At 41.9% G+C, this 13,232-nt stretch overlaps 1 protein-coding gene across 5 annotated transcripts in view; it reads right to left on the bottom strand.

The window, feature by feature from the left end:
* Positions 1 to 2,536: 2,536 nt before the first annotated feature.
* SPOP (speckle type BTB/POZ protein) overlaps positions 2,537 to 13,232 on the bottom strand; it is a 70,151-nt gene continuing 59,455 nt past the window's right edge. For all 5 annotated transcript variants that reach the window (XM_059907522.1, XM_059907523.1, XM_059907521.1 and 2 more), the window contains 5 exons: positions 12,730 to 12,907; positions 9,838 to 9,893; positions 9,217 to 9,339; positions 5,049 to 5,191; positions 2,537 to 3,782 (listed from right to left, as the gene is read on the bottom strand). In XM_059907522.1, coding sequence (XP_059763505.1) covers positions 3,638 to 3,782; positions 5,049 to 5,191; positions 9,217 to 9,339; positions 9,838 to 9,893; positions 12,730 to 12,907 — 645 coding nt within the window. In that variant the 3' untranslated portion in view covers positions 2,537 to 3,637. The remainder of the gene's footprint in view (positions 3,783 to 5,048; positions 5,192 to 9,216; positions 9,340 to 9,837; positions 9,894 to 12,729; positions 12,908 to 13,232) is intronic.

The following is a 13,232-nucleotide window of genomic DNA, read 5'->3' as shown; positions in this document are numbered from 1 at the left end:
GCTTCCTTGCTTACTGTCTCCAGGAGGTGTCCACCTATTGGGTCAAAGGCCCCAACGTGGCGAGGTCACTTCTGAAATTAAAAGGGGGCAAACACATCTACCTTGTGCATACACATACATAAAGAGCAGTCCGACAATACTCACCTGAATGCTGAATTAGTCAGCAAGCCATTAGAAATGAATCTAAATGATATAGGGCAGGGTTCAGGGAAAAGTCATGAGATAAAGGAAACACACAGGCCCGGGCTGATTAAAAAGATAATTAGTTGTGGAAAATAAGGTTGGGCTCCAGCCAAGAATTTGTCTTTGACAAAGATAAACCAAAGGATCCAATATAGTCATGTTGTGGGGATTTAGTTGCTGTTCTTTTATAGGAGCTGAAGAGCCAGAACAAAGCAACAGTCAGTTTCAAAGTACAGCTCAACTCCTCCCGTCTGTTGTTTTGCTCATAAACATACAGGCTGTTTCCTTTCATCTGCACAGGCTCACGCAACATGGAGAACGTACAATAGGTTTAAGCCAGAATTATAAATGAATGCGCAGAGTGGTGGTCAAGCCAGGGATCTTTTGGCCAAAGAAAGAATCTTGATGTCTCTGGCTGGAATTAAAAAAAAAAAAGAGGAACCTCTTAAAGACCTAAAAGGCCAGCAGACTTACCAGTGATAAAGAAAAGAGAGGCATCTCTTAACTGAATTGTTAAACCTCATAAAGGTGTTTGAAATGCCTAATAACACAGGTTTAATCTCTACATAAGGAACAAGAAAAATTTTCCGTGAATGGCCAGATAGAGGGGGGCTGACAATAAGGAAGGAGGGAAGTTGGGGAATGATGCCAGATACAGTATTTGGACCCGAAACTGCAACTCCAAAGGTTCTGTGAAACTACTTGCCTGAAATATTGTTTTGATAAATAAGCCATATCCTTGTGGAATTGAAATCTCCAACTGTTCCACTGGCACGGACATCTCTGCAGTGACAGCACATGCCCCAGACTGTGGAGCTAACGTGAATTAAATTTCAGATGTGGGGGAGCTCTGGGAGGGGGTGGTGGCAGTGGGAGGTTTATGAACAGTATGCTGGGGCTCTGATGTTGTCATAACCAGATGGCTTCAACTCTATCATTTAAACAGAAACAAACACGTCCAGAAAGAATATAATAATGACAGGAGAAGCATCAAACAGCTTCACCTGTACCCGAAATCCTAACTGCTTTGTACCCAACGGTAAAGTCCACAGTGGAAATCCCGTAAATTTTGGGAAATCCCAGAAGAGACTTTCATCTTGCCAGAAGCTTGGTGCCAGAACTGCTACCCTTCTGAGGACATGTTCCCTGAACCTACCAGCCCCCAATCCACAGCTTTCTGTGAATGAGGAAGGGCAAATCTGAAGCCTGGTTTGTCCTCCTGGATCCTCTGACAAACAGACCAGCTGAGGCACCTTTCCAGAGCTTTTGCTCTTGCTATTCCCACAGAAAGAAAGCTTTACCTCAGATTGCATACCTAAACATTTCAGAAATGGAACTTCCTCCAGTTGCTTACATAATCTTTTCAGGGTATCACATTAGAAGAACTCTCGCTCAAGTTGTGTAACCTTAGGCATGTCCCTCGGGGTTCAATTTCTCTCACCTATAAAATGGGAAGATGCTATCTATCTCTCATTTATCCTACCCAACCCATCGAGTTGTTGGGAAGTTCCAATGAGATATTGTACAGGAAGCTTTGCTGAAACGTGAGCAGTGCTGAGCCAGTGCAGTTACCTGAGAGACACCGTGGGTACAGGAGACCCTGGGTGCGCCCTGGTCCCCAGATCCACGTGCTGATCTGGAAAGTGAGGACTCAGGAGGCACAGGACAGCAGCCAGGACATGGAGAACTGGGCACGTGCTCACATAGGTGACACTTAGGAGGAAACCGAGAAGCGCAAAGGAGTGGTTTCTAATGAGCAAATCCTGCCTTTGATTATACTGATAATAGGTCAAATAATACACTCCTTGGCCCAATGGCCAATGGTTCTCCAGTGTATCCCACTGCCCTGTCCAACACTGCTGCAGGAACGGCAGAGGAGGAGCCCCAGAGCATTCCTGTAAGCTCACCGGGAATCTGGACATTAACTTTTCTGCAAACACATCCAGTCAGTGACAGAACCAGTCAGAGATAAGAATTTCCCTTTATTAAGTCTCCACAGTCATGTCCCCTTGATATTTTTGTATTTACTTAAGGAGAAGGGAGATTGGGAATTCGGTCTTAAAACCTGTAGGGTGCAGGAAAGCCCACTTCCGTTACTCGCCTTGGCAGAAGGAGCCTGATCCCTCGGTAGGATGTGGCCTGTGAGATAAGAAGGACAGGGGACTGGCAGGTGCTGGCAGCTCACAAAGGGAACTTGAGATTAGGGAGACGCAATGAATTCCTACTGCTTAGACTTTTTGAGCATAATCTCTGCAAGCTAGAGAATCAAACTAGGCCTTCAAAATCCCTTAAGGAACTCAGACCCAAAAGACAAGCCAGGTGAGTGAAACAAAAGACCAGAGATACCACACAGTACAAAATAGTAATTATTTATATTTTCAAAAAGAAAAAAATTAACATTTGGAAGTTCTCCCCTGTAGGAAGAGGGGCGAATTGGAAGGAACAGGACTGGCTCCTATGCAGGTGGCAAGTCAGGTATGAACAGCTGAGCAATCTGGGCTGGGAGTTTTTCCACACAGCATTAATAATAAAATTTCCTTTTCTTTTTGCTCTGTTTTTGTTTTGTGTGTGTTTGTTTTTTAGAAAAAGGAACAGGGGAGAAGAAATAAAATCAGAGAAAAATGCCAAAAAACATTTTCCACAATATCTAAAAACAGAGAACCATAGTTTTTGTCAAGACAGTATGAATTCTGGATGAATTATTTTTTCCAGTTTTCAACACCAATAAAGATTTTTTTCCAAAAGCTACCACATCAGAATACTCATCTTCTAGACCAAATCATCTCCTTCCCCTTCCACCTCTGCTTGTTGTTTTTCATAAAAGGGTAACGGGACGTATTGTGTTCTTGCAAACAATAAGTGCTAACAACAAGAGAGCTCTTCTGATACTTGCATGGTGGTGGTGAGTTCTCACAAATACCCAAGTTTTAGCACAGCTGGATGGACTAAAACTTCTCTCAACATAAATACTACTGGAATCCCAAAACTGATTTTTGAGAAATTCTGCAAAAATCCTTTCTTCTTTCCTTTTCCCTTCTCTTAAAACTAAATGTCCTTTTTTAATTTTCTTTTTGCTCCAGGCACCTGACGATCTGTTCTGCTCAGTCAGATGCAGACAGGTTTCTCCCAAGTACCACCGCTGGGATGTCCTCAGGGCTAGCGCCTAAACTGAATTCCCCACAGTATCAAACTCGGCCAGGCCAAAGAGAACACAGTGACGCAGCAACAGGGTTTTCATTAGGTTGAACAGCCCCGAGTCCCGGGCCCTTCCCTCCCCCCACCCCCATTTCCCCCAAGTTTATTTAGTGCTGTTTTAAAAGTCCGGGGCCACGATGCAGTCTTTTCCCCCCACAACGGAGTAAAAGCTCCACAGATTGCGCTGTCTACCTGGTGGTTTGTGGCAGCAACAGTGGCTGCTGCTTCTGGAAAATAAACGGAGTCTTACAACAGGATCTTAGGACTGCTTCAGGCGCTTGCGTGGGGGTCCCAGAAACGGGCACTGTGCTGAAGCCAGAGAGCGGTACGCCTCAGCCACCAAGTGGGGATGTGACACCACCATTGACTTCCACCCGGAGGTCTCCAAGACATCCGAAGCATGACTAGGAGAAATGTGAGAGATGGGTTACCAGAGGGGTGAATGAAGGATGAATTAAACAGCCACCTAGACAGCCGAATTTCCCAGGGTTTGCTGTTATGGGTGTCAATGCAAGACGTACTCAGACAGAACCCTTAATATGCATGAGAATTTGCTTGTTAGACAATGTGCAGACAGGTGACCAGGTTACGACTGTTGTAACTCTGAAAACTAGGACTCTGAGACACTATGTTCTCAATTACAAAAGATGAAGTGTTCCTCAGGCTCTTCTCTACATCATCAATGCTCCTCATATTCATTGGTGATGCTGACAAAGGGAAAGAGCAAGAGTTCTCTGGGTCCGACAGCTCTGAGTTCCCATCTGGCTTTGCCATTTACTAGTCCCATAACCACAAAGCAGGTCATAGCCTGGGGCCTAACTGATAATCGAAAAAGAGGGGCTAATACTCACACTTCACTGAATGGTTAACATCTAAAAAGCACCAAGCAAGTGTCCAGCACAGAGTGAGCACTCAGGCAGGACAAGGAACACTTTGCTTCGAAACAATCTTACAGACTTAGAGGACATCATTTCCTGTTTTCAGGGCATTTTCTGTGTTAAATAATGTTTACTCACCTACCCTGCAACCTCTTAGACCTCTCACCCCCCAGAACTGCTGTTTTGAGGGCTTTATTAGTAGACCTGCTTCTCTTCCTGGGGTTTTTTCCAACTTTTGCTCCCCATCAGGCAAAGGAGTATAACATGTCCCACTGAGAATTATTTCAGAAAGTAATATGGTCATTTAGGATGAAGGAACAGATCTACTGGAATTTACTCTTCTTTCTCAAAACAGTTATTTTATGACCTCGTCTCCTGATTATGCCTTCTCTTTTCCCCATTCTGCAGTTGACCATTGGACACTCTTACTAACTCATAAAAATCCACTTCTGCTCTCCCAGAGATCTGCATGTCTTTTTTTAAGCCGGTGAGTGTGAAGTAAAGATACTATCGCTTTAGGGGACACAGCTTTTTCAGACCAGCAAGTTGTCATTTTCATCAATTCTGATCCTGCAAGGTAGTAATACACTTCACTCACCAATCAGATTATACTGATGAAAGCAAAACCATTTTTCACACTGTCAAGCTGAAGGAAAAGATGGACACTCTCTACCTACTACTAAAAAGCTTAATGAAGCTACTCACCTGTTTCACTCACCAATTCAAAGTCTTCCTTTCTCATTCGTTAACTAACCCAACTACCCTGAAGGAACTTTGAAGATGACAACTCACTAGTTGATGAAATCCACTGCCTGAGTTTTCAACTGATCTGCGCTGTGGAGGTCAGCCAGGATGAGAATTTCTGCGGCGTTCTCCACGGAGAGGTTACTGCAGAGGGCATCCTCACACATGACCTTTAAACGCTCCAAGGCATACTGTAAAACACAAGCGTGGCTGTCGTCAGAGCAGGAATGGCTCTGGGCTGACTGCTACTGAAGTTGTTTTCTTCAGCTGTACCATCACGTAACTGTATACCTTAACAAAACTGCACAGACCATGAAAATGCTGCTACTGCAATTATAAAACATAACCATACTCCGAAGGCCGAAATAAACAGCCAAGATAACTTGCATAGCTGCCATTCAAGTTCTAAAGTCTATTAGAAAAATGGCAATTATGGAATAGACCCATATCTTCAAGTTTTCCCCTACACCGACTACCATTAAAGTGTCTCTTAAACCATCAACACCTACCCTTACAATGAGGCATTTCTCTGCTTCAAGTCAACAGGGACATTACATTTAAGTTTCTGCAATCCTTTTATTTAGAGCCAGACTAGGGTGCAGCACAGTCCTTTCTACTTAAGCATTGTCACCAGCCCAGCAGGATATTCCAACTGTCCCATCAGGCTGTGAAAAGGAGCCCTGTGGTGACTTTCACCAGCATCTCTACCACTCATTATTCCTGAATGAGGGTCAACCAAAGGCCTCCTTTTCAACAGAAAAGGATAAATGGAGTCCTATCTTATTGGGGTTGAGGTTAAGATTCTTAAGGTAGAAGAACAAAGCAACAGAGACCCTGGATCCAGTTTCAGCCTAAAAACTTCCTATTTTCCAAGTAAAGGGTATAAATAAATGTTTTGGAAATGAAGGCCTAGGTTAATATTGGGCACATCTGATCTACTTGATTTGTTTTGATGCAACTGTACTACTTGCTCTCAAATATATTATGAACTTACTAAGGAACTTCAGGGAAAAGGGGGAGGAAGGGATAAAAGAAGGTCCAAAATAAAATGTCATTAATCAGTTCATAGGAGAATGGTTTGCTCTGAGAATATCCACAGTCTCCGTATAGGTCCCATCTTGAGGGCCTGAGAACTCAATGACACAATAATACTTCTTCAGGCTGAATCATGATGATCAAACCAAGACAATTTTATTGTTATGAATTCTGGGTGAGGAGGCATATCTGCTGGCACTGTGATCTCCTGCAGCAAAAAGAGAGTTTTATTGGTTTTGGGTGCAGCTTTAATTTCTTACATTTGAGTAACTAGAAAACAGTTTCCATGGAAAACAGGAATGACACTACACAAGAAAGAAATTAGGCTGCCGTTTTCATTTTAAAAGACTGAAAAAGGTTAAGTAAATGTTCAGTCTTCACACAGTGCTGCACAGAATATTCACCTTATCCTTTCTCAATAAAATTCTTTTAAAAGGACTTTTACTGTGAATAGCTCTGATCCCTACTGCATAATTAGACAAAAGTAGCCATTTTCATCCCTTGGGGACAAAGTTTTTTTTCTTAATTATGCTTCTGAAAAACCTGCCTAATGGCAGAGATTGAAATTTTGTCTCCTAGGCCTGGGTTATATGTTTTGTTTTGTTTTTGGTCTAATTACACATGTCCCCAGGAGACTGGAAAAACTCAGAAGAAGCTGTTTTAGCCTCTTGGGTAAATTTTAGATGTTTAGATCCTTCCATAAAAATTTTCTTATTCTGTTTTCCTGAAGCTCACAAGGAGGTGTAAAGGTAAAAATGTTTTCAAATAAGCTTAGAGCAAGGACTGTCTAATGGGAAATTCTGAATGGAATTTGAAAAACACACCCTTCAGTTACTTCTCATTCATAAATTTAGAGCACTGCTGTGGTTCAACTGCTTTAACTACCACATTGTACTGAAAAACACCAACCTTAGAATGTCAGTTCAGGCTGACCGCCTGCTCTCTGTACTTACAATAAGTTCCCAGTAGGCTCTCTGGCTGAGGAGCAGGAATGAAAACCCAGGGACACAGATGTCTAACCCTGGCTCTGAGAATGTACAACTCTGAGTTTTAGTATTTCTGTCTAAAAATTGGACCTTGTGATGCTACTCATCCTTATGGGAGCTAGAAGATGAGGGGGATAAATGCCTGGTATGTATAAGTACAAGTGACTGCTTCATTGAAAATCAGAGGACGAGGAATTCCCTGGCAGTCCAGTGGTCAGGACTCTGTGCTCTCACTGCCGAGGGCCTGGGTTCGATCCCTGCTTGGGGAACTAAAATCCCACAAGCCGCGTGGTGAGGCCAAAAAAAATAAGAAGAAAAAAAAAAAATCAGAGGGCGGATGAGGCAGAATCATTATAAACTCATGTTTATAAAAAAGCAGCCATTTGGGCTGTGTATTCTACTTCCCCAGAACTCACAGCAAATATTTTCTTTCCGTTTCCACTGAAAGCAAGTTTCCTCTGGTCAGAACTGAGCTAGACTGGAAGGGTATAGGATGTTCACATTGCTTAATTGTACTTAATAAAGTCTTGAAAGGTGATAAGAAAGATACAACTATTATTCAATCCTTTTCACTGGTAGCACTGATTGGGTTTACATGCCTCATCCTCTACAAACACTCCAAAAAGATGATCAATAAAGATAAAACCTCCACTGTAAACACACTCTCCTCAGGGGTGCTAAGGGAGAAGGAAGGAGATTACTCCCGTGAGTGAATCCTGAGAAGGCTCTAGTGCTCTCAGGCCAGAGCCAGCTGTGCCCCTCAGGTGGGTGCTGCAGCATCACGGCAGGAAAAGGAGGCACCTCCAGCAGAGAACCATCTTTCTCATGGGGTCTACTGCTGGCCGGGTTTAAGCTCTTTAACACCCTTGCCTCAACTGCCCCCCAATGTAAGAGAAGATTCCACAGGATAAATAGCAATCCTTTTACACACACACCCGCCCCCACCCCCCAGTCACATTTCCTCAGACCACAGGGCCTTGGAGGAACAGGTCACTGCTCTCTCTGGTCTATCTACACAATGAAAGTCAGTTTCCCAAAGTGTGTTTTGGGGAACACTAATCCCCAGAGGTGATCCTTGAGAAAAGTAATTCCAGGGTTAACTAAATTGGAGAAATTTGTCTATGTAATACATTCTCTTTTAGAAAACTAACAGTACACACTGACATACTAAAGGTTCTGAGAAAGGTCCTGCTATAAAAGAGCAACACAAAAAACCCCAATTTGACTTGGTGTTTCATTAACCTTTTCCCCTCAACCCTATTTTGGGAATCACCAGCCTGTTGTTTTAGGTAATAACCGTATTTCCTTAAGGCTAAGATCTACATTTTTATTTTCACACTTTAACATTTCTCAAATTAAAATGTGTCTTATAATCAAAGCATACATTTATTGTAGTAGTATCTCTTTTTTCCCAAAGATCTATTCATCATCTTACAATTCTGAATATGGTATATTTCAATAACTTCTAAGGTAAAAGCTGAAAATGCTAATAAGCAGGATACTAGGTAAAAGTTATTCTCTTACTGACAAAGTTTAAATAAAAGTTAATGAACTCAAGAACATTTTTGTAAATTACAAAGCCAAATTATAAATTATAAATCCAAATGTTAGTATTATCTGAATCTTCAAAATCACTGTGGTTAAATTTGAGATTGGCAAGAGAAGAGAGGTAAACATCAACTTATCCTTCTTTTCCATAGTTAGGATGACCATATAATTTACCCTTCAAAGCAGGATACTTTTGAAAATAAAAAGGGTGCTATCAGTAACTGTGTTGGAACACAAGTGTAAACCAAGACTGTTCTGGCCAAACTAAGATATATGTGGAACTTCCCTGGTGGCCCAGTGGATAAGACTTTGCACTCCCAATGCAGGGGGCCTGGGTTCAATCCCTGGTCAGGGAACTAGATCCCACACGCACGCTGCAACTATGAGTTCGCATGCCGCAACTAAGAGCTCGCATGCTGCAACTAAGGAGCCCGCCTGCCGCAACGAAGAAGCCCACGTGCTGCAACTAAGGAGCCCGCCTACTGCAACTAAGACTGGTACAACCAAATAAATAAATAAATATTAAAAAAAACAAAACTAAGATATATGTTCATCCTGCCCACAAAGCAACATAAACGCCCAGTCATGAAACTCATGAGGTCACCAAAACTCCTAGTCTTGTTATTATTTTCCTGTTCTTATCTCACCTTGTCAGCAGCTGCCAGCAAATCATCAGCCATTTTGTCGAGGTTCGGAGCCTTCCCCGTGTAAATGAAGCACATCATTTCCTTAAAAACTTCAGGCTCCACATCATTGATTTCAACCCGATTCTATGCCAAAGAAACTAAAAATGAGAAACATTCCAACAGAACAAAATCTCTAAACAATTTTCATGATTTTAACCTCTGATGAAGAGAGGAGCTTGTATCATTTTAAATCTAACACGAATGGAAAAGTTCTCTTTGCCCTATTTGATTGTAATAGCCTTTTCTCCCATCATATGTACAACCTTTGTTTTCTTAAATACAATAATAAGACAACTATATCTTTGATTTTTCACCTTTCTTTTCCTCAGTAGAAACACATGTCTAATACCCTCACCCAAGACTATTTGGATGACCTGCCTGGAATAGTGATTCTGCTTTACCTAGAATGCTTCCAGACTACCTCTCTCTGCTCTCAGAAATTGTCTGTTCAGGGAACTGTACTCCATTTTAATAACATAATAAGACAAAAAAAACAGGAAAATAAATCTGCTGCCAAATTGGGAAATGATCTGATTCTAGCCACCTAGCTAAAAAGACGTTATCTGTATCCTGTTAACATACCTTTTTGCTTTCCTCCATTTCATGTTCAAACATGGCACTAAAAACTGGAGAACGAGCTATAAAGTGAAAGGAAAACAGAGACAGATATGGTTATCACACCAAAATCTCTTGGTTCTTCTGTTATGAAGAAGAGATCGTAGAGATCATTTACTTTTTTTTCTTTTTTGGCCGCACCACGTGGTTTGTGGGATCTTAGTTCCCCGACCAGGGATTGAACCTGGGCCAATGGCAGTGAAAGCGCCGAGTCCTAACCACTGGACCACCAGGGAACTCCAGAAGAAGAGATCATTTTCTTTCCTGTCCCACTACTACAGAAATGGTCTTTTATATCAAATTATGCCAGAATTATAAAATTACTTTCTTTTTATATAATAAGTGAATAATTATTATATAATACATAGGGAAAAAAGAAATCACTTCTTTCAAAATAATTTGTTGGCTCCATTCCAACCATTCATATTTCAAGGAGATGACTCAAATTACCTATCTATGTTAGATGACAATGATATCCTCTGAGTAGATCTTGGGGTTCAAATGGAAGGTCCTTCATGGTCTAAGCAGGGTGTCCTAATACCTGCATTTTTGCCTGGAACAATGATACCTACCTTCCTCCGCTTCCAGGGACCACACAGCAAGGAGGTCAAGAACAGGGCTCAATGGCATCCGTTAGCTAGATGAAGTGTAGGCTTATTTATGGCAGGCTGTCCGTTCCTCCAAGCCATGCATTATCAACAGAGATGATAACGCCCCAAAGAGGTGAAAACAATCTTAGGTATCACAATCACTTGTGGCCCTTCAGATCTTAACCCAACTAGACAAAATCTTATTCCTCAGTACTTAATGTCTCTTAATTTTTTCCTTAGGGGTGGGAATAATGAAAAAAGATTCAGAAACAGTGTTCTAAGCCATGCCCATTCTAGTCTAATGAACACCATGAAAAATAAGTAAACTTAATTTCAACCATGAAAGTAATAAAATGGCTAAGAACTCAAATTTATCATGTCCAATAAATCAGGGGTTTTGGTGAAAGTTGAGACTACCAACCTCTACCTAAGAGAGGAGGAACAGATGGAATATATAGAAGGAGTTTCAGCTAACAGGCACCTGGAACTTTGACCTAATTTATGTCAGAAAGGACTAATTTTAGATTTGCCATTTTCTAACCATATAATCTTGGGCAAATCACGTAACCCTCTGAACCTCGATATTTTAATCTATTCCAAAAGAATATCAGTTCTCATTGTTCTTATCTCTGAAAAGCTATAGACTGTAAGGTACTCTATAAATACATTACAGAAGCTGAAGACTAAAGGGCTGGTGCTTTTAATAAAGAGGGAAGGGTCCAAAGCAGCAATATGCCTAGAGGGATCAGTGGATAGAGAGAAGCTGATGTTATGAGAATAAATAAAATAATCTAGGGGGACTAAGTAGAGTGAAAAGAGAACTAAGGCAGACCCTTAGGGAATAACAATGTTTAAAGGGATGGGTGAAGAAGAGGGAGGCCACACATTAGAAGTAGCCAGAAAGCCAGCCAGAGAAACCAGAAGAAAGGAGTCAAATAATATATAAACTAAAGAGTCCCTCAAACTTAGGAACTAGCAGGTCATGTAACTTTGGAAAACCGTTTTTGTGGCATGGAGGCAAACTGAGGATAAGTGGGAGGAAAGAATAGAGAGAATGAATATGTTAACTCAAGAAACTTAGCTCTGGAAAATAAAGAGAGAATAACTAGAGGGAGAAGCTTGAGCGTGTTTACAGGCTGAGCGTAAACAGGCAATAGGAGAAAGAGATGGCAAAGATACCGGATAACAAGGGTCTAACTGGCAGAGTCAGGCTTCTGAGAAGGCAGCATGAAACAGAACAACAGTAGAAAGTAGTCTGCTTTGGACACGAAGAACACCTCCTCCACTGAGAATGCAGAGAAAATGCAGGTGAGAGGCAAGAGCCGAGGGAGAAGGGCCTTGATTTTCTCTTGGAAGCAGCAGCAAGGTCATCTTTTAGGAGGTGGAGATTAAAGGAGAGTGGTAAAGGTTTGAAGTGTCTATTGAGAAAAAGAAAAGGAGCTGACTATGCATCTGTAGAAAGAGGTCTCGGCAGTGCCGAGCGCCTAGCTGAGCACAGAGGCACGAACACAAGAGTTAATGACTTCCTTTAGCAAGTCTCAGTAACACCGAGTTGAGAGAGGGAACAGGAAGATGGTTAGACTGAGCCAGACAGAGGTTTTGCCAGGTGTGTACTTTAGAATGACAGGGCTGAGGGTCTTGGTAAGAAATCTGTTGCCTGAAGGTTCATGTGATTTCCTCTTACATCTTTTGGCCTGAATACAAGTTTGTGGCTGAAAGCTATGCTTCTTCCCTGTGAGGTAAGGCCATCAGACTGCCTTAACAGTTCCTGCTGTGTGTCAGTCTTTCTGGTCTTAAAGACTAAGGGCCTATTACTAGAACAAGACCTGATCTTCCACGTCACTGGCAACATTCTCATTCTTCTAGTATGTCTGTATGGAAGAGAGGGCTAAGACCTCCAGGGCTGGGGACTTGGCTATGTGGTGGTTCAGTCCCGAGTCCAGAATCCTCTCCGTTACATCCTAAGTCCCTGTCTAGGGGCTGATACCTGCTCTTAACCAGTGTTTTGACATCTAACCTCCAGGTGCAAAGGCATCCAATACACATCATCATCCATTCCTTGACAATGGTGGCCTAAGTCCACTACAGAGAGTTATGGAGAGTAGCCCTTTTGGTTTTGACAACTAATGTCACCACAATATAAAAATATATTTAGCTGCAGTTTTTTTGTACTAGTTCAAAAAGCTGAAGCTATTCAAAAGGTGATTATGCAGCCTACTGTTTTTCCTTGTTTAATCACAACTAAAGCTCCCCATGAATAAATACTAACCTGCTAAGATAGCTTTGTGAGCCTGGAATTCCTGGCCAGCAACACACAAACAACAGTCTGTGAACCGGGAATTCTCCCACAGTCCTCCTAACTCATCCGCCAACCGGCACTCAGGAACCTTCACCATATTCATGGTGTTCTGGCCAGAAATGTTGACAGAATCTTGCACCACACTCACCTGTGAAAGATAAGAAAACACAGTCCAAAGCTTTTGTTACCAGGAATTTTCTTCCCAGCAGGAGGAGAGATGACTTTTACCTTGTTGTTATAGTACATTTAGAAACTGATGTTAGGCATGTTCTCTTGAAACCACCTTCACAAATGAAGTCTTTAACCTCTGGATCAAGTAATTTCCAAACTATCATGATCATACTTATTCTACACCATCTCAGGACAATAAGGAGAGAGCCCCACAAATCTCCTTCTCTTCCAAACTTCTAATAAGCTCCTCCTTCCCTGCCCTGAAGACCTGGGCAAAACCCCCAGAGGGAAAAAACTGACAG

Source organism: Balaenoptera ricei, chromosome 20, assembly GCF_028023285.1.
Source record: "Balaenoptera ricei isolate mBalRic1 chromosome 20, mBalRic1.hap2, whole genome shotgun sequence".
Taxonomy (NCBI): Eukaryota; Metazoa; Chordata; class Mammalia; order Artiodactyla; family Balaenopteridae; genus Balaenoptera; species Balaenoptera ricei.
The sequence above is the reverse complement of the archived record's forward strand: the minus strand, read 5'-3'. Positions and strand labels throughout refer to the sequence as shown.